Source organism: Ursus americanus, chromosome X, assembly GCF_024610735.1.
Source record: "Ursus americanus isolate L20-20 chromosome X, mUrsAme1.1.p, whole genome shotgun sequence".
Classification (NCBI taxonomy): Eukaryota; Metazoa; Chordata; class Mammalia; order Carnivora; family Ursidae; genus Ursus; species Ursus americanus.
This window is the reverse complement of record NC_142164.1, coordinates 910,051-933,686: the sequence shown is the minus strand read 5'-3', so window position 1 is coordinate 933,686 and position 23,636 is coordinate 910,051. Positions and strand designations below refer to the sequence as shown.

Here is a 23,636-nt window from a genome sequence, read left to right as displayed (position 1 = left end):
TGAGTGGCCTGAGGTTTGCCCAGTCATCTGCGGATTTGGCGAGCAGGCCTGCACCCGAGCCAATGGTGGCGCGGGGCGGATCTCGGGCGGGGGGAGGGGGCGACGGTCACCTGATCTGCCGCGGCAGCGGCGGCCGAGGCAGCGGCGGCCGAGGCTGTGATGGCGGCGACGGCGGTGGCTCGGGTGCAGGCAAGGACGCGGCAGGCCCCAGCGCTCTGGCAGATGCGGTGGCTGCCGCTGTTGCTCATGGCGGTGGCGGCGGCGGAGCAGCAGGTGCCGCTGGTGCTGTGGTCGAGTGACCGGTGAGCGTGGCGGGCGGGGCCGGGGCAGGTTGCGCTGCGCGCCGGGGCGGCTGAGGTGCCCTCTCCCGGTCCCAGGGCTGTCCTCAACGAGCGGCGGCCGAGGGGGGCAGAGGGGAACTGTCCCTTCCTCGGCGGCCCGTAGTGAGCCAGCCGGGTCAGGACTCGGGGCCCCACGCATCACGATGGGAGCCCATGAGCTTCCGATCCCAAGCCATGCTCCCCCACCTGACAGCACCTCTTCTGTCCCCTGCCAGGGGCTTGTGGGGTCCTGCGGCCAGCACCCACGAGGGCCACATCACCAGCGACATGCAGCTCTCTACGTACTTAGACCCCGCCCTGGAACTGGGCCCCCGGAATGTGCTGCTGTTCCTGCAGGACAAGGTGCGCTCGCCCCAGCCCTCTCTCCCTCAGTCATCGGGAAGAAGTCAGGCCGCTCCCCCCAGCACACTGAGGCCGATTCCCCATGGGAAGCTTCAGTGACCTTGTCCCGACTGTAGGGCTGTGTGGCTCCTCTCTTGGGAAGGCCTGCAGGAGACGGTTCAGTGGGAACGGTGAGGGCCTTGAAATGGCACTGATTTGATTGGGTTGAAGCCGGGTCTACCGAGTACCAAGCACCTACCTGAGCTACTCTGTGTGGTGGGGATTATCAGCCCTCTTTACAGATGGGAAGACTTACGTCCAAGGACGGTGAATGACTGGCCTACGGTCACAGAGCTAATGGGTGACAGAGTTGTGATTCTAACTATAATGATCATAATAGAGATAATCGAAAAATGATCATTTATTGAGTGCTTTATATGCACTGTGTTAAGCTGATGTCATCTTAGTTTTACTGCTGGGGAAACTAAGGCTGGTAGAGGTGCAACCATTGGCCGATGTTCTGTGGTTTATGCACACCACAGTCGATTCCAGCCTGACTCTGTCAGACAACCCCCCCACTTGTGCTCTGGCACAGTTTCCCTGCCACGCAGGTCTCTGCCTCCAAAGCAGGCATATGGACCACAAGGAGATTCTACGGCAGTGTAGAATTGGTGTTTGAGAGGTTATCGAGCCTCTGCTTATTCCTTCCTCAGTGGTGGCCTGTGTGGCTCATTCCCCTTATGGTCTTGCTCTGTTGCTGTGTGGGCAGATAGTGATGGTTATGTTGGCCTGTAGTCCTTCCAGGAGGTGGTAAATAATGTAGTTAGACTGGAACTCAGTTCTCGTTCTACGACTTACCAGCCTTTGGATGTGTGAGATCATCTGTGAATGCCAGTCTCCTCATCTGTAAAATAAAGATACCACCTATATCAGAAGACTCTGAGGAGCAATTCTTATAATCCTTGTAAAACATCTATCCGAGGTTTCCTTATGGCATTCATCCATTCATTCATTTGCCAAATGTGGACTGGGCAGTATGTACCAGGTATCAAGTGTTGGGGACATAGCAGTGAGCAGAATAACCCAAGCCCTTATCTGGAAGAAGCTGACATTCTTGTGAGGGCAACAGGTAAATGCTAAATTGGCGCGTGATATAATATCAATGCTATACTTCTCAAGAGAAGAAGGAAGCAGGCCAAGGGAACAGAATGATTGGCAATGCTGTTTAAGTTAAGGGTGATGAGGCAAGGGCTCACTGAGGAGGGATATCTGGGCAGATACCTAAATGGAGGAAGGGACCATGTGGGTATAGGTAAAAGAACGTTCCTGGCAGAGGGAACAGTAGGTGCAAAGGCCCTGGGCAAGGAGTGCTCTTGGTGAGCCCTTGAAAGAGCTGGTGTGGCTGGAGTGTAGTGCGGGAGAGAAAGGGGTAGGAGATGGTTAGCCAGGTAGCCAGGGGATAAGGGGGGTGGGGAACAGGGTAGTTGCAGTCTAAATGTGGCAGGAAGCGTTGGGCAGTTTTGAGCAAGGAGTACCGAGAGGACATAGCTGTGGTTCCTGGGCTTTCAGAATGAGAGCCCAGGCAGCCAAACAGGGTTAGGATTTCTGTCTAGAAGGGAGAGGAGGCTGGGCAAGTGTGTATACTAAACAGAATAAGGTTAGGGAAACTGATTAAGATTGCTTCTGGGCCTAACTGGGAAAAACCAGAGGAAGCTGGGAGTCTGGGTGGAGGGGCAGGGGTTGAAGGACATCTCTAGGTTTCAGAGCAAGAGTGATGCAGTCATGGTTACTGTGGTCTGGAGTGCTCAGAAGAGCTCTCAGTGCTTTCTCCGGCATATTCCAACATCTTCACCTCTCTTCCACCTTCTACAAAAAGCAGGCAGGGGAGGAACTTCTTGCCCTCTTTTAAAAAGAGTCTTGTCCAGACTGGACATAGCCGGTGCTAGCCGCTGCAGCTGGCATGCAGGTTCTCCTTTTCTCTGACTTCCGCACTGGGGAAGGGGGGGAGCTGCAGTAAATGCTCCTCGTTGCCCCCTAACCCCTCCCCCAGCTTCCCTATTCCCTACCCAGTTCCTCATCTCAAGGCAGGTGGCTGACTCTTAATCCTGAGGTTACCACAAGTCAGCTGCCCTCAGATTTCCTCCCAACCCCATGACCACCTTCCATGTTTTCTCAGCCTACCAGGAGGGTGCTGAAAGAAAAAAAGAGAACCTTCCATTCTTCCACTTCCTACCCCCAAACGTGCCTTTGTTCACTCTTTTGAACCAGACCATATCCGATTGTAAATGAGATTTTGTTGTCTCTGCAAATGCCCCTGCCCTGGCCCAGCTTCTGAGGCGTCTTCTCTGCTTCCTTACTAGCTGAGCATTGAGGACTTCACAGCATATGGTGGTGTGTTTGGAAACAAGCAGGATAGCGCCTTTTCTAACCTGGAGGTAAGAGTCCTCTCTCAGCCAAGGACCATGGGGGCTGTCCTGCACTTCCTTGCCCAATACTGTCCCCTTAGGAACCAGAGGTGCTGGCTTTCGGGATAGAAAGGCCTGAGATGTCAGGGGCCAGGAATGTGGGGTGTTTTCTTTCTGACCTTGAATAAGACCCAGGTGTGGGTGTGGGTGCACCTTGTCAGAGAGGGCTGCCAGAGAGGTTTGGGGGCTGGCCCAGGCCCACTGGTCCCTTGCTAACTCATCTTTCTGCCTCTCTCTGGCTCCCAGAATGCCCTGGACCTGGCCCCTTCCTCTCTGGTGCTTCCTGCTGTCGACTGGTATGCCGTCAGCACTCTGACCACTTACCTACAAGAGAAGCTCGGGGCTAGCCCCCTGCATGTGGACCTGGCCACCCTGCGGGAGCTGAAACTCAATGCCAGCCTCCCGGCCTTGCTGCTTATCCGCCTGCCCTACACTTCCAGGTATGTCCCAGCCTCGGAGCCCAGAGAGTGGCAAGGCTCTGGGCTTGGTAGCCAAAGACAACAGTCCTCCTATTCAGTACCTTGAAGCCGTATCAGAAGGTGCCTTGTATGTCCAGAAGAGGCAGGAAGGGCCTCTGGTCAGCTGTGACTCAGGAGTTAGTGCCCAGCACTGAGTGAGGCCTGTTGGGCCTCCAGGGATGAGGCAGACCTGGGTCCTGCTGGTGGGGAGCTAACTTCCCTAGCCAGGACACGTTCATGGAGTAGCTGGCAGGGCCTTGAGTGGGACTGTGAAGGTGGGGCAGAATGGGCAAGGGCAGGGCCATGTAGTCAGCAAAGGTGCAGAAGGAGGAGTGAGCATGCCTTCCAGAGCCCCCAGCTAGAGTGTGCTACTTGAATGGGGCTAGTAGGGAAGGACGGTGGCCTGGAGTGGAGGGCATGCTGGAGGAGTAAAGGGGAGGTGTCCCGAGGTGGTGGGGAGCTGTTCAGATTGCAGTGCCTCTAATGCTCTGCCTCTCTCCCATAGCTCAGGTCTGATGGCACCGAGGGAAGTGCTCACAGGCAATGGTGAGTGGGGTTAGGGAGGGCACACGTTTTCTAACCTCATTCAGCCCTTGGCTGCAGAGAGCTGCCTCGAAGCTCCCAAGTCCCTCTTCATTCCCAGGGTGGCCCTCCTGCTTCTCAGAACAACAGGCAGCTGAGCAGAAAAATGTGGACCCCCCCAGGCCTCACCCCTCTTCAGCTGGGCAGAGGTGTTGGGACAACTAGGGGCCTTCCATGTGAGAGCCCATGGAGTTAGTCTTCACTCCAACAGTGCGAATCTTAGAATTTTGGGTTTAATAGACCAGCAACGTTTCAAAACAGTGCTAAGGACTTCTTTTCTGCTATAAAGAACAGTCATTCCCCATGGAAAGGTCATTGAAGACCTATAAGTGAGTTTGGAGTTTTCTAGATATCTATGTCTTTTCTCGTTTAATTTAGTTAGGGCTTGGCATTAGGGAGCCAACTGCTGAGGCCGTAGGTGTCCTGGGGGAGGCTGGAGGTGGGTGGGGTAAGAAGCAGCTGCTCTTAGGGATCTTGGATGGAAACTGAAAACACTAGTGAAGGTGGATGGGAGCCAGCTCTGCGAAGGTCTCAGTGTCCCACCACAGAGGACATGTCAGTTACCAGGGGTCGGAGACTTCACAGTACAGACATCTGGTGGTCCCTACCTCAACGAGGTGATCCCACTGAACACCATCAAGAGAGGCCACAAATGTGGCACATGGAAAGGCACAGCCTCATGTCTGCTGTCTTTTGCCGTGGGATGGTCAGATGGTTTGTAGCAGGCGTTGGGGTGTTATTCTAAGTAGGTGCCTATGACCTGGTTCTCTGCTCTCCCCATTGCTCCTCAGATGAGGTCATTGGGCAGGTGCTGAGCACACTCAAGTCTGAAGATGTCCCATACACAGCAGCCCTCACAGCGGTGCGCCCTTCCAGGGTATGTAATGTACCCTTCGGCAGGGCTCGGGGAGGTGCGGGCAGAGGCCACATGATGAGTGGGCCTGGAGGGTGTGTGGCTCTGAGTGGAGTGCCTTAGGGGGGCTGGTTTCTTCCCTGGGCCTGTGGGGGGGGTGGTGAGGATGAACCAGAAAGTCATGCTTCCTCCGTCTAGGCTACAGCTTTCCATCTTGCCCAGGGGTCCTTATGGGCTGGCATACTCGGACAATATGTCCCAAGTGTTCCTGATTTGGAGAGACTAGGAAGTTCTCAAGGGCTTAGGGGTCAGCCAGGAAAAGCTTCCAGGAGGAAGGGCCTCTGAATATGACCAGTAGAACTACAGATGCTGGAGAGGATTCCCGGTGGGGACAGTGAGGGCAGGTCACTTGATTCTGGGCCATGCTCTCAGGGCCGCTGGGAGAAGGCTTGTGGGTTGTTTTTGCAGGTGGCCCGTGATGTGGCCATGGTGGCTGGGGGGCTAGGTCGCCAGCTCCTGCAAAAACAGTCGGTGTCAGCTGTGGTCCATCCCCCTGTGAGTTACAATGACACTGCTCCCCGGATCCTGTTCTGGGCGCAAAACTTCTCGGTGGCATACAAGGACCATTGGGAGGACCTGACCTCCCTCACCTTTGGGGTTCAGGAGCTGAACCTGACTGGCTCCTTCTGGAATGACTCCTTTGCCAGGTAAGGGCAAGTACCTGTCATTGCAGGTGGGTGTGTGTGTTGGGGGGTGTTGTTCAGTGTGGGAAGCAGGTGGGATTGTGGGGTGGGGCTGGTGGAGGGCTCTTGAGATGGGGCTTGCTCAGAGTTTTGCCTCTCCATGTCTTCTAGTCCTTGCCTGGAACCTTGGTTGTTAACACTTCTCAATCACTGGGGAACCTGACACTCCTCTCCCCCTCCCTACCCTTGAACAGCCTCAGGGTGACTGCCCAAGGGTGTCTACCAGGCCTGAGTGAGTTCGAGGGCTTCTGTACGCTTCCTGTGTGGCGAGAGAGACCACCTTTATCCCCAGAGTCCAATCTACACATCTCAGCAACCCCAAGGGGGAACTGAAAGGAGGGCCAGTGGGCTCAGGGAAACTGGAAGAAAGTGCTTTTATCTGGAGGTGGGGAACCTGGGTGCTGGTTTCTGACCTAGATGTGATAGGGCCTCAGTTTTCCCATTTGTCAGGTGGGGACACTGCCTCTTCAGGTGGCTGTGAGGTCCTGGGTCAGTGTAGGTAGAGTAGACCTGAGGAACTTGCTCTACTGCTAGATGCTAAAGGCCCTCCCAGAGCCTGACAGCTCACCTCTTACTCTGGTCCTGCAGGCTTTCGCTGACCTACGAACAACTCTTTGGTACCACAGTGACATTCAGGTGAGTCTGAGGGATGGTTGACATGTGGGCAGGCTGGCATGGCTCCAGCCTTCCCAGCTGCCTGACACCCCTCATGGCCTCTCTCAGGTTCATTCTGGCCAACGGCTTCTACCCAGTGTCTGCCCGGCACTGGTTTACCATGGAGCGCCTCGAAATCCACAGCAACGGCTCTGTCGCTTACTTCAATGCCTCCCAGGTCACGGGGCCCAGCGTCTATTCCTTTCACTGCGAGTATGTCAGCAGTCTTAGCAAGAATGGCAATCTCCTCGTGCCCCACTTGCAGCCCTCTCTCTGGCAGATGACTCTTCAGGACTTCCAGGTAGGGAGTGTGGGGTCCAGACTGGAAAGAGGCAGAGGGAGGGAGCAGAGACTTGATGAGTCTCAGCATCTCTGGGTCTGCGCTTGGGCTTGGGAACGGGGAATGGGAATGTAGATGAGAGTCCTCCCATAGTGCTCCCATCCCATGAGATTTGGACTGCCCACTAACTTGGGAACCCCAGTCCTCACTGGGTCTCCCTCTGTGTGGGGCCACACGGTCCTTTGTGTCCCCTGCCAGATTCAAGCCTTCAACGTGACCGGCGAGCAGTTCTCCTACGCCAGCGACTGTGCGGGCTTCTTCTCCCCGGGCATCTGGATGGGGCTGCTCACTTCCCTGTTCATGCTGTTCATCTTCACCTATGGCTTACACATGATCCTCAGTCTCAAGACCATGGACCGCTTTGATGACCACAAGGGCCCCACCATCTCTTTGACCCAGATTGTGTGACCCTGTTCCTGTGGGGGGTTGCAGGCGTGATGGTGTCCAGGTTGTTGCTGTCCCACCTTGAGGCACACTGGACTGAAGGGCTTCCCCTCTTCCTACCATAGCATGAACCCCCACTTCCCCTCAGCCTGTCTTGTTCCCTGTTCAACCCACTGAGGGGCTCCCCAACCCCCCCATCTCTACCAACAGGGTGTACATATTCTTCATAGATAGTAGACAAATCCCAGGCCCAGTCATTGTAGGGGGGAGAGGACATGAGTTCTAGGCCCCCCCCCTTATTTATTCTCATCTGTGCATCTTCACCCCTTGCTGTTTATAGTGCTTTTGTGTAGCAAATGCTCCCTTCCCAGGCTTTATGGGGCTCCCTGTAGCAGCTAGAAGCTGGAGGTTTCCTGAATTTGGGGGGTGTGGAAGTACTATTTAACTGTCCAGCTTGGCTGATGTCATTGTCTTTTGGTGATGTTGTGCTAATAATAAGCAGTACACTGGGGTTTATCTGTGTGGCCTGAAAAGGAAGGGACCTCCATAGCAGCTGACCTGAGTGTGATCATTGGTTTTCTGGCATGTTCCGGCCGGGTGCCTGGCAGGAGCCTGGGTTTCTCGGTGGTTTCCTTCCTAATAAAATAAAGACAGGTTGCCATGCTTAGGACTCTTGTCACTCATTTCTGTATTGGGCACGAGGGGATGCGCTTGGCTAAGGGCTGCGGGAGGAGGCGCCCGGATGTAGCTGTAGCAGAGCCAGGCCAAAGGGAAAGCCAGAGGGTCTTCAGCAAGCTGGACCCCTAACTGGCGAGGGTACGGAGGGACTGCGGCGCGCGCGGGAAGGGCGGGGCGGCCAGTGCCTGGGGGTGGAGGGAGACCATGGTGACAATAGCTGGCTTCCCATCCCTAGGGGGCCGCCCCGGCTTCCGCAGCGGCGCGCGCCCGCCGCGCCCGGCCTCCTGGGGGGCGGGGCGGGCGGGTCGCGCGCGGCTCCCGCGCACGGATCCCCCGCGGGCCGCAGCACCGGCCACAGGCCGCCCCGCCCGCCCCGCCCCTCTCCGGTCCTCTCAGGGCCCTCGGCGGGCGGCGCCGCCAGCGGAACCGCACTGGTGCTGGGGCCCGGATCCGGGCCCGGGCCTCCCCTCCTGGGAGGCGACTTGGAGAGGCGGTGGCCCCTGCCGGCGCGGCGGGACGCGGGGAGGGGCTGGGACTCTTTGACGCGGCGGAGGGGTCAAGCGGCATCGGTCGCCGCCATCTTTGGTTCAGTGCGGCGGCAGCGGCGGCGGCGGCTGTGGTGAAGGAGGAGGAGGAGGAGGAGCGACGCACGCTGGCAGCTAGGCCTGACCATGGACGAGGAATACGATGTGATCGTGCTCGGGACCGGCCTCACCGTAAGTGCGGCCTCGTTCGCCCGGGACCCCGCATCGCCCCCTCCTCCCCGCTGCGCTGCCGCCCCCGGCCGCCGACCCCATCCTCCCGTCACTGCCGGCCGCAGCGCTGCCTCCCCGGCGCTCGGGTCCCCCAAAAGACAGCCCCTTGCCCAGCGCCACCGCCCCCGCCCTCGACATCGTCTTTCTCCACCGCCGTGGCCCCGTCTCCGAGAAGAGGCCCTCTACCTAGCCGCCCCCTCGACTCCCCGGGCCCGACCCCCCCCAGCCTGTCTGTCTGTCTGTCTCTCTGTCTCTGGGCCCGAAGACGCACCCCAGGTCGGCCTGAGGTCCCCCTCCTCCGTGCCCCCGACCCCGCCCACCCGGCCCCCACCCATCACCCGCACCCAGCATCCCCCCCCAATCCTGCGCTAATTCTGGTGGGGATGAAGTACAAGGACCCTGGGTAAGGGGATCTTGCCGGGTTGGTCCCTCATCCTACGTTCCTGGCTTTTTATGGGGCCCGGGGACCCAGGGAATGTTCCAGAATGAGCAGCAGTGCGGCCAATGAGCACATTCCCGCTACCCCACCATGGTTTCCCATGGAGATTACAGGCTGAGTAGTATTTGCAGCCTTTGTCCTTGGCCTGCTGATAGTAACTGGTCAGGGTGTTTATTTTCCCTCTTCCCCAAACCCTGTTGGACCACTCCCCTGGAGAGACTCCTCTTCCTCAGTCAGGATGCAGAAGCTCCTCCCGCTGCTGGGCAGGCACAGGGTCAGAGGCTCCTGTCCTTTGAGGAAAGAACAGCCCTGGGTGGGGCCTGAGATTGCAGGACAGTGCTCAGCCTTTCTTCACTTCCCTTTCTGGTGCCCTTCACTGTTCAGCTGGATCTCCTCTGTAGCTCTTTGTGTCTTTTCTGCCTTTTAGCATGGCCCTGCGTAGGTAGATGACTTTCTTGGCATGGTAGTTGCCAGAAGACCATCCCTGTGTCTGGTGAACGCTCTTTTTTTTTTTTTTTTTTCTCGGCACCTTCGTTATTTCTCCTCTGTTGTTCAACCTTTTGCCCAGCAGAGTTATAAAAGAGACTAGTCAAATGAAACTGTCATCCCTGATTTTAGGAAAGGTGGCCAGCCAGGGGTGGAAGGAGCTTTCATTGGAGCAGAATCTCTAGCTTTGCTCTCCTCTCAGGTTTAGGGCGGGGAACAAATCAGGGCTGCTGGTGGGAATGTGGGCAGGTGGGAGTGCAGCGAATGTTGCCCTCTTCCCCAGGAATGTATCCTGTCGGGCATCATGTCCGTGAACGGCAAGAAAGTGCTGCATATGGACCGGAACCCCTACTATGGGGGTGAGAGCTCCTCCATCACACCACTGGAGGAGGTGAGGCTGCTGGGCCTGGGCCATCCCCTATCAACCTCTCTCATAGGGTGCCAGGGTAGCTCCCCAGGTTTTCTGGGAAGGTGGGCAGGGGCACGAGAGGGTGGTCCTTGAGGTGCCTCTCTTTCTCTTTCTCCTGCTTGCAGCTGTATAAGCGTTTTCAGTTGCTGGAGGGGCCCCCTGAGGCGATGGGCAGGGGCCGAGACTGGAACGTTGACCTGATCCCCAAATTCCTCATGGCCAATGGTGAGAGAGGTGAAAGAGGTATTGTGGGGGGTGATTAGGAGGACCAGAGTAGGGTCAGGCTCCAGAAAAGGGTCAGCCATGCCAGCTACGGAGCTTCTGGGCGGGGGGAACTGTGCTGATGTTGTTTTCACCCCACCGCCCCACAGGGCAGCTGGTAAAGATGCTGCTGTATACGGAGGTGACGCGCTACCTGGACTTCAAGGTGGTGGAGGGCAGCTTTGTCTACAAGGGGGGAAAGATCTATAAAGTGCCATCAACTGAGACTGAAGCCTTGGCTTCCAGTGAGTACCTGTTCCCTGAGCCAGAAAATCATGGCGAGGGGCAGAGCAGGGTGCCCCTTGCCCAAGGTGACATTCCCCGTGCGGTACCACAAGTCCCCTTGCTCTGTCCTCCCTCAACTGCCCTGAGCCTCCCAATGGATGCCAGGAGGGAAGTCCACATGCTGAGGGGATGCACGGGTGGTTGCTCTTAAAAGACTTCAGCCTTTCGACAGGGACTGCACTTGACTGGTGAAACATCCCCAAGTGTTAGAGCTGGGAGGGTTCTCAGAGCTTGTCCAGTCCAATCCCCTCTTCATACAGATGGGGAAACTGAGGCCAAGAAGGACAGAGAGGTTAATATAAGGTTACACAGTGCTCAGCAACAAAACTCAGCTGGCAGTTAGGGTGTCTGCTTTGTGGTCTGCCTGGTGGGAAGGAGAGGTTCACGTTCTGTGGTGTGAAGGGTCTTCTCACGTTGCCTCCACAGATCTGATGGGCATGTTTGAGAAACGGCGTTTCCGCAAGTTCCTGGTGTTTGTGGCAAACTTTGATGAAAATGACCCCAAGACCTTCGAGGGTGTTGACCCCCAGAGCACCAGCATGCGTGATGTCTACCGGAAGTTTGACTTGGGCCAGGATGTCATCGACTTCACTGGCCATGCCCTGGCCCTCTACCGCACTGATGAGTGAGGGGAAGCTGGCATGGCAGACTGCCCCTCGTCTGGCCTGCACCCTGCCCTCTCCATTTTTGCCTGCTGCTCCCTTGACCTACCCTGCACATTTCTTGTACTCAGCGACATGCTCATCCATTGCCTTTTTTTTTTCTGTGCATTTATTTGACCCATAGTCTTCCCCAGGCCATAGAGGGTGGTGGGAAGGCTGGCCTGGTGCTTGGGTGGGGGTAAGCTGGGGGTGCTGCTGCTGGAGCCTCTTCTCTTGACCCCATCCCCCCAGCTACCTGGACCAGCCCTGTCTTGAGACCATCAACCGCATCAAGTTGTACAGTGAGTCCCTGGCTCGGTATGGAAAGAGTCCTTATTTATACCCACTCTACGGCCTTGGTGAGCTGCCCCAGGGGTTTGCAAGGTGAGGGCGTGGTTTTTTTCTGTTGACAATATTAAGTAGGACTAAAGCCAAGAATGGAAATGGCACCCTTGAGTATTTCTGTAGCATTTGTACTTTCCCATTGTGGTCTAATTTACTTCGTACCATGCTTGGGTAACAGGGTAGGGGTGGGGGTGGTGTGCTGCAACAGGGTGTTGAAGTGCATGGTTGAAGAACCAGACCTTCACCAACAGGGCTTGCTTGGCTCCCAGCCTGAGTCAGGCAACACCAGGGCTGGGCCTGGGGCCTTTGAACCTCAAGTCAGAAGGCTTCTCCAGAGCCCTTTGTTCTGTTCCCCCAGACCATTCCTGTGAGGAGCTAGCTGTGCCTTCATGCCACCCTTGTGCTAGCCCTTTGCAGAATATTCTAGGCGGAAGCTCCAGAGAGGAAGGAGCACTCCACATTCAGTCTTGAGTCTGTGGCAGTGACACAGCTGGGAAGAACCACCAGGTTTCCTGAGCTCTGCCTGCCTAGCGCAGCCTTCTCTGTACCCCAGTGCTGGTGGGGGGAGGGCTCAGTGGCACCAGTCCCTGTTTCCTCCTGGGAAGGGGACTCCACCATTGTTCTCCCCACCACAGATTGAGTGCCATCTATGGAGGGACATATATGCTGAACAAACCTGTGGATGACATCATCATGGAGAATGGCAAGGTGGTGGGTGTGAAGTCTGAGGGAGAGGTAAGCCTTCTCCACAGTGTAAGTGTGATGGTCTCTTGGGGCTTGGCCTTCTTAGAAGCACTCTACCCAGTGACTCAGGTTCTGCTGGGTCTGCTGCTATTCAGGTCTCAGAGTCTTGGGCTGGGGACCAGAGCTCCAGAAGAAGTCCACGTAGCCATTTCTGTTGGTAGAGGTATCTCAAATCCACGTGCTGTGTCAGGGGTCCAGGGAGTATTCTTGAGCACAGTGTGTCTGCAGAAGGGTTTTCCCAGCCATGTATATGGGGGCCCACCTCTCGGAGGTACGAGATGAAGCTGTATACTACAGGAGGGGCAGTGGTAACAGAGGAGTGCAGGGCCAGCCCTCAGTGTGGACTTAGCCCCACGGCCACCTAGCGGAGTGTTTGGATAGGCCTTCTGGTGTTCTCACAGGTGGCCCGCTGCAAGCAGCTGATCTGTGACCCCAGCTACATTCCAGACCGAGTGCGGAAGGCCGGCCAGGTTATCCGCATCATCTGTATCCTCAGCCACCCCATCAAGAACACCAATGATGCCAATTCCTGCCAAATCATCATCCCCCAGAACCAAGTTAACAGGAAGTCAGGTAGGCTGAGTCCCGTGTGACTTCCTCCAGTGTGTTCTCTTTGGGGTGGCTCTGCCCCTCCACATCATTCCTGGGGCTGTCTGCCTGATTCCTGCATGGAAGAATGGGGATCTGCATAGCAATCCCCATGGCTTGGGGCCCTAGCGATTGGGTAGCTTGGACCCTCCTCTGTGAGCGTGAGTTTGGATACTGCTTGCTGTGCAGGGCTGGGGAGGAGTGGGCAGGCAGGTCAGAATTGAGCCGAGCCTCCAGGAGCCCTCTATGCCCATGTTAACGGAGACCCTTCTTGTGGGCAGACATCTACGTGTGCATGATCTCCTATGCACACAACGTGGCTGCACAGGGCAAGTACATCGCTATTGCCAGCACCACAGTGGAGACTACGGAGCCGGAAAAGGAGGTTGAACCTGCCCTGGAGCTGCTGGAGCCCATTGACCAGAAGTGAGGGGCTGAGGGGTTGGGGTGGAGGCAGGGGGCAAGGAAGGGAGCCAAGGAGCTGGGGGGCAGAGACCAGGGAGAGTAAGGCGTTTTGTGAGGTCTTCCCCTTCCCTTCTATCTGCCTCTCAGGTTTGTGGCCATCAGTGACTTATATGAGCCCATTGACGATGGTTCCGAGAGCCAGGTAAGCAGGCTGTCTTGGCCCTGGCTCCTAGCTGCCCACCCAGGCAGGGACCCTGCCCGACTCACCCTGGCCCTGGATGTTTCCAGGTGTTCTGTTCCTGCTCCTATGATGCTACCACACACTTCGAGACAACCTGCAATGACATCAAAGATATCTACAAACGCATGGCAGGCTCCGCTTTTGACTTTGAGAACATGAAGCGCAAACAGAATGACGTCTTTGGAGAAGCTGACCAGTGATTGACGACCCCCCACACACACCCCAGCCCTTGGTGCCCTCTCCCCTGACCTAAGTCTGTTCTCCTCGAGGGCTGGGGAGATGGGTGTGGCTGGGCACCCCAGTTTCCAGCATTCTCCGCTTCCCCCACCACATTCTACATTCCTATCACCCACCTCATTGATTCACTGACCAAATCCTTAATCTTAGCGATGGTTTGGGAGACGGGGGGTTGGATAGCATCCTCTTTCTTGGCCCTTCCTTATTCTGGGAAAAGAGGGTTCATTTCCTTGTGTGTGTCTCTTCCCCTTCCACTCCTAATTCTTCTGCTCTATTTGGGAAGAATGTGGAGGAAAAGCTGACTTCTGCCCCCACTGCTCTTACCCCTACTGTAGTGGCCTTTGGAGATGCCCCCTGCCTCCCCCCACCAATTCTCTTGTGTGTTGGAGAGAAGGGGCCCTCCCAGCACAAAGTTGCTTCCCCCCCCTCGTTAATTTATTCTAATTTATTAACTTTGGCCCACCCGATCTGAGAAGGGAGCACTGTGCCTCTCACCCGCAGCCTTCTGGTGCGGCCTGGGAGGGGAGAGGGCTTGGGTGCAGCCCAGTTGGAGGTTGATCTTGCTGTTTTTGTTTCTTGTTTTTGTGTTTGTGTTCTCTGGCATTTGCTGAGAGAGAAAAAAAAATGTGAGCAAAGCAGGAGGAGGTGGGAAAATGGATCCAAACCCCAGTATGCCCTGCCCCACCCCACAACCTTTCCCTTAGTGGTGGGAAACCCTTACCTTGCAAAGTGAATGTGTCCCCTTCCCCAGCCTCTAGTGTATTTCACAGAAAACCTCCCAATAAAACTGTGTTGAAACCTGGGCCCAGATCTTTAGTTTTATTTCCCCCAAAACTGGGCAGTGGGCGGGGCCTCGGTTCCCTGGGCTGATCCGTTGTATCAGTTTCAGACTTCAGCTCAGCTTTTTGCTTGGGATGGGTGTAAAAGGTGACTACCTTCATCAGGGAATTAGCTCCTGAACCAAAAGGGCCTGTATGGAGGAAATAGGTCACATTGACTTGCCCAAGGCCACCTGGCAAATTAATGCCGGCACTGGGACTGCAACCCCTTGGGGTCAGTGTGGGGGGAAATAGGGAGAGGAGGGTCTGGCTTAGGGTGGGGGTGGAACTGGAGGGGGCAGGGTCCTTATCTCCAGGTCAAGGAGGCGGCATAGGACACCCAGGCCCAGCTTCATGGCCTGGGGAAACAGGAGACTGGGGCCCAGTTTTGGGCGGGGGAGTCAAAGTCAGGAAGGCGTGGGAACCAGGGTGGCCTCAGGCAGGGAAGCAGCAAGGGCACTGGGGTGGGGTATGGATCTGGCCTTGCACTGGGCTGAACGTTAAGAAAGTGGAGGGTCTTGGGGGCCCAGGCTTGAGGTCAACAGAATGAAGGAGGCCTGGGGACCCAGTCTCGGGCCAGGGGTTAACGTCGAGGAATTGATGGGGAACCAAGGAAGCCAGGGACGGGTCCCGCCTCCGGAGGCCAGCGGGGCGGGCCGGGGCGGGCCCGGGCGGAGAGGCCGGTGGGGCGGGGCGGCCGGCGGGGCGGGGCGACCGCGCGTCCCCCGGTGCTCGACGTCACCGCGCGGGCGTCACCTGACTGCGCGGCCGCTGCCGTCTGCGGCCGCTGAGACTCCAACAGGCCGTTGTCGCCGCTCCCGCCGCCGCCACTGCCGCTCCCGCCGCCGCCACTGCCGCCTCCGCCGCCACTGCTGCCGCCGTCGCCGCCGTCGCCGCAGTCGCCGCCATGGCTCAGTACAAGGGCGCCGCGAGCGAAGCGGGCCGCGCCATGCATCTGATGAAGAAGAGGGAGAAGCAGCGTGAGCAAATGGAGCAGATGAAGCAGCGGATCGCGGAGGTGCGGGCCGGGCCAGGCCAGGGCGTCTCAGCACGCGCGTCGCCCGCCGCCCCGGTCCTCTGGGGCCCCGCGAAAGCCGGGGCGGCGAACGCAGAGCCCTGGTGACGAGCCGGGGCGGGAGCCTTGCTCGCTCACCTCCAGCAAAGGGCAGAAGCGACCCGGCGACAGTCTGTTCATCTGTAAAAATGTGCCCAGAAGGCTGAGACGAGCTGAGCTTGTGACAAGCCTCCAACAGGACGGAGCCATAGCCAGTGGTTCCATTGGTGGAATTTGGGCTCCTCTCCTGTACACAGAGCATCTTCTCCCTGGCCCCTCTGGCCTGATCCAATGGCTGCCAGGAAAGTCAGGCTCCACGGGCCCTGGCCAATCCATGGGATGCTGAGCCTCATTCCAGAGCCCTTTGCACTGGGACAAAGGCAGGGTTCGGTGTCTGGGGTGCTAGCGGTTCACTAAGGGCTTTAGTGAGTGGCCGGTGGTGGTGGGCTGTCAGGAAGAAAGGATTCCTCTGCTTGGGCCTTTTGGGGAGACTTGTCCAAAGAGCAGGCTACCTTAGGTACTGTGGAAGCCAGGCCCAAAGAAGCAGCTGCATTGCCAAGGCCTGGCTCGACCTTACTTCACGCTGGTGGCCCAGCCCTGCTGTCTCGGTGTGAACTGTGTGGCCAGCTGCAGTTGCTTTTCTCTGTTGGCCCCTCCTTTGGAGGCTACCAGCCAGAGAGGGACCTGTGTGATACCAAGTGGGATGGGGCTGGGGAGTGAGTTCTCATGGGAAGCTGTTGGCAACGTCTAGGGCCAAGAGGGAGCAACATTGCACAGTGGGGGACTACGTCCCTTGGCCACTCTTCACTTCTCCTGTCACCCCTTGGCTTGGGTCTCCACCTTCAGCTTAAAGGCCGGGTATGAAAAACACCAAAGGCCGGTAAAGCCTGTGACCCCAGGCCATTGAGGGAGCTCTGGCCCCCAGCAGGAGACATGGAAGGGCCAGAACAGCACAGAGGTTGCCAAAAAACCCACCTCATTTGGCATCCTCAGCACTGGAAGGGCCCCTCATAGCCCTGTGGAACCTTCCACTGACCAAGGAAATAGGACATGTCTTTCCTAAGGTCATGTCATCATGAGTCCAGAAACAGACCTGGGACCAGAACCCAGGTCCCCACTTCCACGGTGGGGTGGTGGGTGGCCCTCACTGCTCTTCTCCCTCCCCAACAGGAGAACATCATGAAATCTAACATTGACAAGAAGTTCTCTGCACACTATGATGCTGTGGAGGCAGAGCTCAAGTCCAGCACCGTCGGTGAGTGAAGCACGTGCATGCCACCCTCTCCTGGACCCAGAGGCCTGCTGCTTCGCTGACTCTGGGTAACTGACTCTTTCTCCCATCTCTCCTCGCCTCGCAGGTCTCGTGACCCTGAATGATATGAAGGCCAAGCAGGAGGCACTGGTGAAGGAGAGGGAGAAGCAGTTGGCCAAGAAAGAGCAGTCAAAGGAGCTACAGCTGTGGGTTCCTGTCATTTCAGCCGCCAGTCCTCCCCTCAGGAGCCAGCTCATGCTCGGGGGCAGCCAGGCTGTTCTTGCTCCTTGTTCAGGCTCCCCATGGGGGGCCTGCCCATGAGCTTGAAGTGCCCCAGGCCGGAAGGACTGCTCCGGGCCTGTGCCTCGTGGGCCCCACACTGAGCACACAGGCAGCTCTGGGTCAGGGAAGGAGCCTCAGGGTGGGGACATGGTGCATGATGCTGCCTGTGCCTTGGTAGGAAGCTGGAGAAGCTACGAGAGAAGGAGCGCAAGAAGGAGGCCAAGCGTAAGATCTCCAGCCTGTCCTTCACCCTGGAGGAAGAGGACGAGGCAGGTGACGAGGAGGAGGAGGTGGCTGTGTACGAGGAGGAGCTGGAAAGGGAAGGTAAAGGCCGGTTCTAGGGACCAGGCTCTAGCATGGAGACGCGTACCCAGCACCCAGCCTCGATGGCCCGCTCTGTTCGTGGCCCTGAATCTCACGCATCAGGCGGGAGAGAGAGGGCCCAGGCTGCACCTGGTGCAGAACGTCAAGGGGGTGGCACTCGCCCCCAGTGGCAGAGTGTGTCTTCAGTGTAAGAGGCTGCCAGAGGGAGGCTGCTGCCCACTCAAGAAGCCTTCAGAAGTGCCACGAAGGATGGACTTCCAGTGATCGTGAAATTGTTTGTGTCTGTGCTGCTAGGTGGCCACTGAGCATGTGCTTGTGTGGCTGGGACACTGAATTGTTAATTCTGTTAGATTAATTTCGGGATAAATTGATACAGCCACCGACATTCAGGGCTACTAATTAGACAGTAGAGGTCTCAGCCAAGGGACAAAGGGGTGACAGGGATGATTCAGGAAGGCTGGGTGGCAAGGATGAAACCAGCAGGGCTCCCCCGTGTGCCAGCACCGAGGCAGACAGAGAGGGGCAGGGCCTTGGAGTCACATGGGTCAGTATGTGTCCTGCTGAAGGGTCCGGGGCCAGCTCGGGGCCAGGGAAAACAGCCTGTGGTGGGGACAGTTGAGATGGGCCTTTAGGATGAGGAGAATTTCATGAGAGGGGATGGAGAAATATATGAAGTCAAGTGGCAAGTGTGCCCAGAAGCAGAGCTGGCAGGAGGGGACACATGTGAAGACCTGGGAGGTTGTGACTGCGGGCCTGGGCTGGTTAAAAAGCATGGTGGCCAGAGAACTGAAGCAGGGGATGGTGCTGTGCGGTCTGGCTGCAGGAGAAAGAGCCTGTGCCTCCTGGGGTCTTGTGTGTCCCCAGAGCTGCAGTGAAACAAGGGAAGTGAGTTTTAGGACTGTTTAGTAATGTTTGGTAGCATCACATGAGCTATGTGTCTGTATGGCGGGGACCACTGTCTTTGACAGCACGGACCTGGAGGAAGGCTGTTAACGTCACCGTGGGTCACCAGAGCTTCATGAGTTCTCCCCCTCCCCGCCGTGGTTTTGTTTTGGGGGCCCTGTGATGGGGCACTAATGTGGGATTTTTCGCTGGGTGATTCTAACGTGCAGGCAGGTCCTGGAGCAGCAGGCTGGAGTGTAGGCTTGTCTCCTAGGTCCCCAGTGTTCAAAAAGTGCTCTTAGGAGTCTGTAAGACCCTTTCAGGGGGTCTGCAAGCTCAAAAACACTTTCAAAATTGTGCTAAAACATTCTGGGCCTCTGGCATCTCAGTCTCTCTTGAGCTTGCAGTGTGATGATGCCGTCAGTCCAACAGCTGACAGAGTGTGTGCCTTCCTGTTTCTGAGTCTTTGGTGTTTCTAGGGCTTAATTTCAAATTTGGTGATTATCGATAGCTACCGCCCCTGTAGACAAGAGCTCTCCGGGGTCCTCAGTGACTTGTAAGAGTGCTCACGGGTGCTAAGAACCACCATGCCAGTTCATTCATGTCCTCATTGCAGAAACCACGTCAGAGTCCAGGATGTTGGCGAGCCTGGCCTGAGCCCTACTGGGGCTTCTTCTTTCCCTCCTCCCTTCTAGCCCCAGTGTTAGTACCCGTGAGACTTTGGGCTTCAGTTGGCTCGCCTGGGGCCTTCGTGAGGATTCAATGGTACATCAGATATGCAAGCATGATAAGCACAGCTCCTGGCATGGAGGGGGGCTCCCCGAGTGTCCAGCCTTCTGAGGGTGCCCTGCTCCTCCCGTGCAGAGGAGCCTTGGCTCGTCAGGTGCTGGCACTGATGCCTTAAATCCCCCGAGGCACTTCAGGGCACAGGTGATGGTGGGAGAACACGGTCCCCGATCTCCTGTCCAGCTGCTGGCAGTGGAGACCGAGGTCAAGGCCCCTTGGCAAGGATAGGTCTCCATAGTGCTGTAAAGGTGACAGTTCAGGCCGCTGTGGCTAGGAGCAGATGGTGGTCCCAGGGAGCTCCGGGAAGCCTCCAAGGAGGTGGTGTCGGGCTTGAGAAACAGCTTCAGGGTGCCCTGGAAGTGGGGCCCACGATGCAGCTGACTCCTGTGTTTCCTTTTGCTCCAGAGATCACCACAAAGAAGAGGAAATTGGGGAAGAACCCTGACGTGGACACCAGCTTCCTGCCTGACCGAGACCGAGAGGTAAAAGCGGCCTGCCCCTGGCTCTGGCAGAGGCTTCGGCTCAAGGTGTGGAGTGCTGCGTGTCCCCTGAGCAGCCCTGGGCCTCCCCCCTTTCCCCCTTTCCTCTCACAGGAAGAGGAGAACCGGCTCCGAGAAGAGCTGCGGCAGGAGTGGGAAGCCAAGCAGGAGAAGATCAAGAGTGAGTGCCTGCTGCGTGCGGTGCTGAGTGGGCGCCGGCTCTGCTGACGATGGTTTCGGGCAGTGCCCTGAGATCCAGGGAACTTGCAGAGACCAAGAGGCAATTCTGTTTTGTAGGTGAGGAGATCGAAATCACCTTCAGTTACTGGGATGGTTCTGGGCACCGGCGGACAGTCAAGGTAGGCAGTGTGGACTGTGCACTGCGCTCCCCGGGCCACTGTGGCCCGGCCTCCCTTGGAGCTCCTTGGGAAGGAGCTTTCAATCCTGACCTCAGAACGTCACCAGTCCTTTCCTGTGAGTGGTCCCTGGGGATCCTGGAGGGAGCAGAGAAGAGGTTCTGGGCCCTCGTGGGGGTAGCCAGAGGCTTCAGGGTCCCTGGCCAGGACTTCCAGGCCACTGCCTTCTTGAGAGCCCCTGTGCAGGCTGCCATGTTCTGTCCCCTACCGCTCACTTTCCCGGACGTGGGCGCTCGGGCCGCTCCTGTAGATGAAAAAGGGCAACACGATGCAGCAGTTCCTGCAGAAGGCACTGGAGATCCTGCGCAAAGACTTCAGCGAGCTCAGGTCAGGCTGCGTGGCGCTAAGCGTGTGTGCACAGGAGCGTGCTCGCATGCGCGTGCATGTACAGCGCTCTGTCGCGGCTCTGGTAGCGGGGACCCTGAGTGGTGGCTGGTGCCCGTGGACCACCAGGGTGACGGGTCCCCAGGGAGGAGGGCGGCATGCTGGGCACTGCGCTCCTGAGAGAGCAGAGCTTAGGTGGGGCGCCGGCTTTTGTTCTTTAGCCCGGAGGTAGAGGATGGCGGGGTGCTAGTCCTGGGCTCACCAGACCCTGCAGCCTGCTTCCGAGCATTCTGGACTGCCGCCGTTTCCTGCTGGGTTTCCTTGGCGGGCTGCTTCCACTTGTCCACACCTCCTGCCTTTCTCCCTCAGGTCAGCGGGCGTGGAACAGCTCATGTACATCAAGGAGGACTTAATCATACCCCACGTGAGTCCCTTCTCTTCCGTGCGGCCTCGGGCAGGGTGGCAGCGTGGGGGCAGGGGGCTCTGGGGTACCTGGGGGCTTCTTGAGAGAGCCCCCTTGTCCCAGCCCAGGTCTTTGGCTTGGGCTGCTGTGGTCAGTGTGGGTCGCTGTGACTGCGTCTGGCCTGTGGGCAGGCGGGGTGGCCTGGTGGTTGGGAGAAGGCAACATGGGTCGTCGGCCATCGCTTTCCTGCCTTCTGCTCCTAGCACCACAGCTTCTATGACTTCATTGTCACCAAGGCACGAGGGAAGAGTGGTGAGTGCACCGGCCCGGCCCTGGGGCGGGGGGTAGGGGCAGGCGGCAGGATGGGTCTCCGACAGCTGCTTTCTCCATGTAGGGCCGCTCTTTAATTTTGACGTTCACGATGATGTGCGGCTGCTCAGCGATGCTACTGTGGAGAAGGATGAGGTGCGGTGGTCCAGGGGCACTGGGCAGGGGGAGGAAAGGTGGAGGGAAGGAGAACTCAGCCCCCCATGGCGTGGCCATGAGCTGCAGGGCTGGGCCCGTCTCCCTGTCTTCCTCCCTCAGTCACACGCAGGCAAGGTGGTACTGCGGAGCTGGTACGAGAAGAACAAGCACATCTTTCCCGCCAGTCGCTGGGAGCCCTATGACCCCGAGAAGAAGTGGGACAAGTACACAGTGAGTGGCCGTCCTGCGGGGCCCAGGCACTGCGCTGGATAGCTTGAGCTGGGGAAGGGGAGCCAGGCTGCACCCCAACTCAGCTCCACTTGCCTTCTCTGTCCTCTTCTTCTCACCCCAGATCCGGTGAACGTGGAGGCTCCTCCAGCTCCCTGTGTCCTCTGCCCCCTCCCGGGGTCTCCAGGCACTGCGCTCACCCCCCGGCCCATCCCCACTTCCCCTGCCCCTGGTGGTGTCCCTTAACTGCCTTTTTCTTTCATGATAAATAAATGCACACCTCAGAGTTGGAGCACCTACATTGTGCTTTGGTTTAAACATTTTTTTATTGAGATAAGATTCACCATTTTGATCATTTGAAAGTGTACAATTCAGGGGTGTTTAGTACATTCACAGTGTTGTGCAACCATCATCTCTATCTACTTCCAGAACGTTTCTGTCGCGCCACAAGGAGACCCCATGCCCATTAGCAGTCTCTCCCCCAGCCCCTGGCACCCCCTTGTCTACTTTCTATCTGTATGGATTTGCCTATTCTGGAAGTTTCACATAAATGAAATCATACAATATTTCTGGTCTTTGTATCTGGTGAGAAAGTATGTATTTGGTGGGGGTGGGAGGGTGGAAGAGTAACGTGAGTCTGTGGAAGGGGGCATGTGCAACCCACTGGGGCCTGGGCAGGCCCAGCTGTCCTTGCAGCCAGCCTGCACTCCCCAGGGCACCTGTGTGGCATTGTGGTTCCTTATGGTGAGTGGGAGGGCTACTCCTCCCCAGGCCTTTGGGCTCCTCTTCTGTCTCCTAGCTGCCCATTGCATAGGGGACATGGCTGTCCTGTGGCTCCCAGCCACCCTGGATCCCTACCACAGCTATGGAAACCCACCTTTGCCCTCCTGCTGCTGTCATAGCCCCAAGGGGGGAAATCTGGCTTGGGGGTGGGTGCTCCTGCTCCCTGCCCTTGCATCAGCAGCCAGATTGCCCAGTTCCCTTTGGGTAAGCTGAGGTAGGCAGGCCCTGTTCTAGAAGGCTGAGGAAGACAACCTGACTGGTCCATGCTTCCATTCTTCCCCTTGCCTGAGGCAGAGCAGAGGGAACAGGGGCAACCCCTGGCTGGCAGAGAGCATCCCAGCTCTGGGTCTGGTCCTACCTCCTTGGCGAATACACGGATCTGACCGTGGGGGACCCCACTGGGTATAGAAGCTCCTGTGCCCTCCTCCTCCCACAGGCAGGGCCCTGTATCCCATTCAGATGCAGCATGGGGGATCCTGGCTGGCAGCTAGGAGCTCTCACTTGGGCTGCCTGGCCCTGTGTCTGGGGCAGAGCCATCTGGGGTCATTTGGAGGAGGGAGGGAGGTAGCCTAGACTAGAGCACCTCAGGGGCACAGCAGGGAGTGGGTGGCCAAGCCTGACCCTAGCTCCTGGATGTGGGGGACAAGTCTGAGGACCTCAATGGGGCCTTTTGTTTGGCACTGGGAACCCTGGAGAGGGGATCATCTGGCCTTCTGCACCAACCCCCTCCTGCCCTCTCTGAAAAGCCACCAGAAGAGTAGGCTTCTCAAGGAAAGGGCGCCCCCCTCAGCCAGCTTACCTGATTGAAACAGTTTCCAAGGGAACTACCTTCTGCCCCATAGCTTCTGGAAAACAAGCTCCTTAAGGCCCAATCTTGGGTCTTGGCAGGGAAGGACCTGGTTTGGAAGCACCACAATCTATAGGAGGTTGGATGGGGGATCAGGGAGGGAGCCTTTTCGGGGTCAGGATCCAGGGGACGGGGGACTGTAAGGGAAGGAGACCCACTTCCAGGGAAGGGACATAGCCATGGTGGGGGTGGGGTCTGAGAGGAGCCCCTTCTCCTGTCTAGCTCCGGGAGCCCTCTTCTTGGGACCTTGGACCCATATGAATATGGAGCTCAGAGAGGGTGGGCTGCAGACAGAAGTTGGGAACCTGTTAGACTCTGGAACTACATGAAGTCACCAAGCTTGGTGAACGGGCACCGGTATTTCCAGGGACCAGTGTGTGCCAGGGGTGGGCTAGGTTCTGAGGACATGATCGAGAGACGAAGGCCGGCCCTCCCTTGGTTGGCCAGGCCTCATTCCTGGTTTGTGGTGGGGGTGGGGAGGTGAGTGTACATGTGGGTGGATATAAACAACAAACAAAAACAAACAATGAACAAGCAAGATGAAGAGGCCTTTCTAAGGTCATGGCATAGTAGCTGACTAGAATGACAAGAAGTTAGCCATTCCAAAGCGGAGGAGGGAGTGTTCCAGGCAGAGGGAA

The 23,636-nt window shown here is 57.4% G+C and overlaps 3 protein-coding genes across 3 annotated transcripts; all 3 read left to right on the top strand.

Annotated features, from left to right (window-relative positions):
* Positions 1-113: 113 nt before the first annotated feature.
* ATP6AP1 (ATPase H+ transporting accessory protein 1) lies at positions 114-7,313 on the top strand. Its single transcript, XM_045790709.2, has 10 exons — positions 114-302; positions 557-683; positions 3,023-3,097; positions 3,374-3,567; positions 4,091-4,131; positions 4,959-5,044; positions 5,489-5,727; positions 6,352-6,399; positions 6,487-6,718; positions 6,956-7,313. The coding sequence occupies exons 1-10, from the start codon at positions 160-162 to the stop codon at positions 7,163-7,165; spliced, it is 1,395 nt and encodes a 464-aa protein (XP_045646665.1). The 5' UTR covers positions 114-159; the 3' UTR covers positions 7,166-7,313.
* A 1,064-nt stretch (positions 7,314-8,377) lies between these two features.
* Positions 8,378-14,195, top strand: GDI1 (GDP dissociation inhibitor 1). Its single transcript, XM_045790710.2, has 11 exons — positions 8,378-8,535; positions 9,783-9,890; positions 10,034-10,133; positions 10,280-10,414; positions 10,881-11,079; positions 11,348-11,479; positions 12,076-12,175; positions 12,586-12,757; positions 13,054-13,198; positions 13,325-13,379; positions 13,466-14,195. Exons 1-11 carry the CDS (start codon positions 8,491-8,493, stop codon positions 13,616-13,618), a joined length of 1,344 nt encoding a protein of 447 aa, XP_045646666.1. The 5' UTR covers positions 8,378-8,490; the 3' UTR covers positions 13,619-14,195.
* Positions 14,196-15,279: 1,084 nt separating this feature from the next.
* FAM50A (family with sequence similarity 50 member A) lies at positions 15,280-21,669 on the top strand. The gene is made up of 13 exons (XM_045790711.2): positions 15,280-15,491; positions 16,698-16,782; positions 16,886-16,985; positions 17,240-17,385; positions 19,459-19,535; positions 19,647-19,713; positions 19,830-19,891; positions 20,199-20,275; positions 20,642-20,696; positions 20,939-20,987; positions 21,070-21,140; positions 21,261-21,371; positions 21,493-21,669. Exons 1-13 carry the CDS (start codon positions 15,381-15,383, stop codon positions 21,499-21,501), a joined length of 1,020 nt encoding a protein of 339 aa, XP_045646667.1. The 5' UTR covers positions 15,280-15,380; the 3' UTR covers positions 21,502-21,669.
* Positions 21,670-23,636: the final 1,967 nt, after the last annotated feature.

Bases quoted from the DNA above. Each gene is read 5' to 3' on its own strand.
- ATP6AP1 (XM_045790709.2), top strand. From the start codon at position 160: ATGGCGGCGACGGCGGTGGCTCGGGTGCAGGCAAGGACGCGGCAGGCC. The intron at 684-3,022 runs GTGCGCTCGCCC...CTTCCTTACTAG, and splicing joins TGCTGTTCCTGCAGGACAAG to CTGAGCATTGAGGACTTCAC. The intron at 6,400-6,486 runs GTGAGTCTGAGG...GGCCTCTCTCAG, and splicing joins GGTACCACAGTGACATTCAG to GTTCATTCTGGCCAACGGCT.
- GDI1 (XM_045790710.2), top strand. From the start codon at position 8,491: ATGGACGAGGAATACGATGTGATCGTGCTCGGGACCGGCCTCACC. The intron at 8,536-9,782 runs GTAAGTGCGGCC...CCTCTTCCCCAG, and splicing joins TGCTCGGGACCGGCCTCACC to GAATGTATCCTGTCGGGCAT. The intron at 11,080-11,347 runs GTGAGGGGAAGC...CCATCCCCCCAG, and splicing joins GCCCTCTACCGCACTGATGA to CTACCTGGACCAGCCCTGTC.
- FAM50A (XM_045790711.2), top strand. From the start codon at position 15,381: ATGGCTCAGTACAAGGGCGCCGCGAGCGAAGCGGGCCGCGCCATGCAT. The intron at 17,386-19,458 runs GTAAAGGCCGGT...CTTTTGCTCCAG, and splicing joins GGAGGAGCTGGAAAGGGAAG to AGATCACCACAAAGAAGAGG. The intron at 21,141-21,260 runs GTGCGGTGGTCC...TTCCTCCCTCAG, and splicing joins CTACTGTGGAGAAGGATGAG to TCACACGCAGGCAAGGTGGT.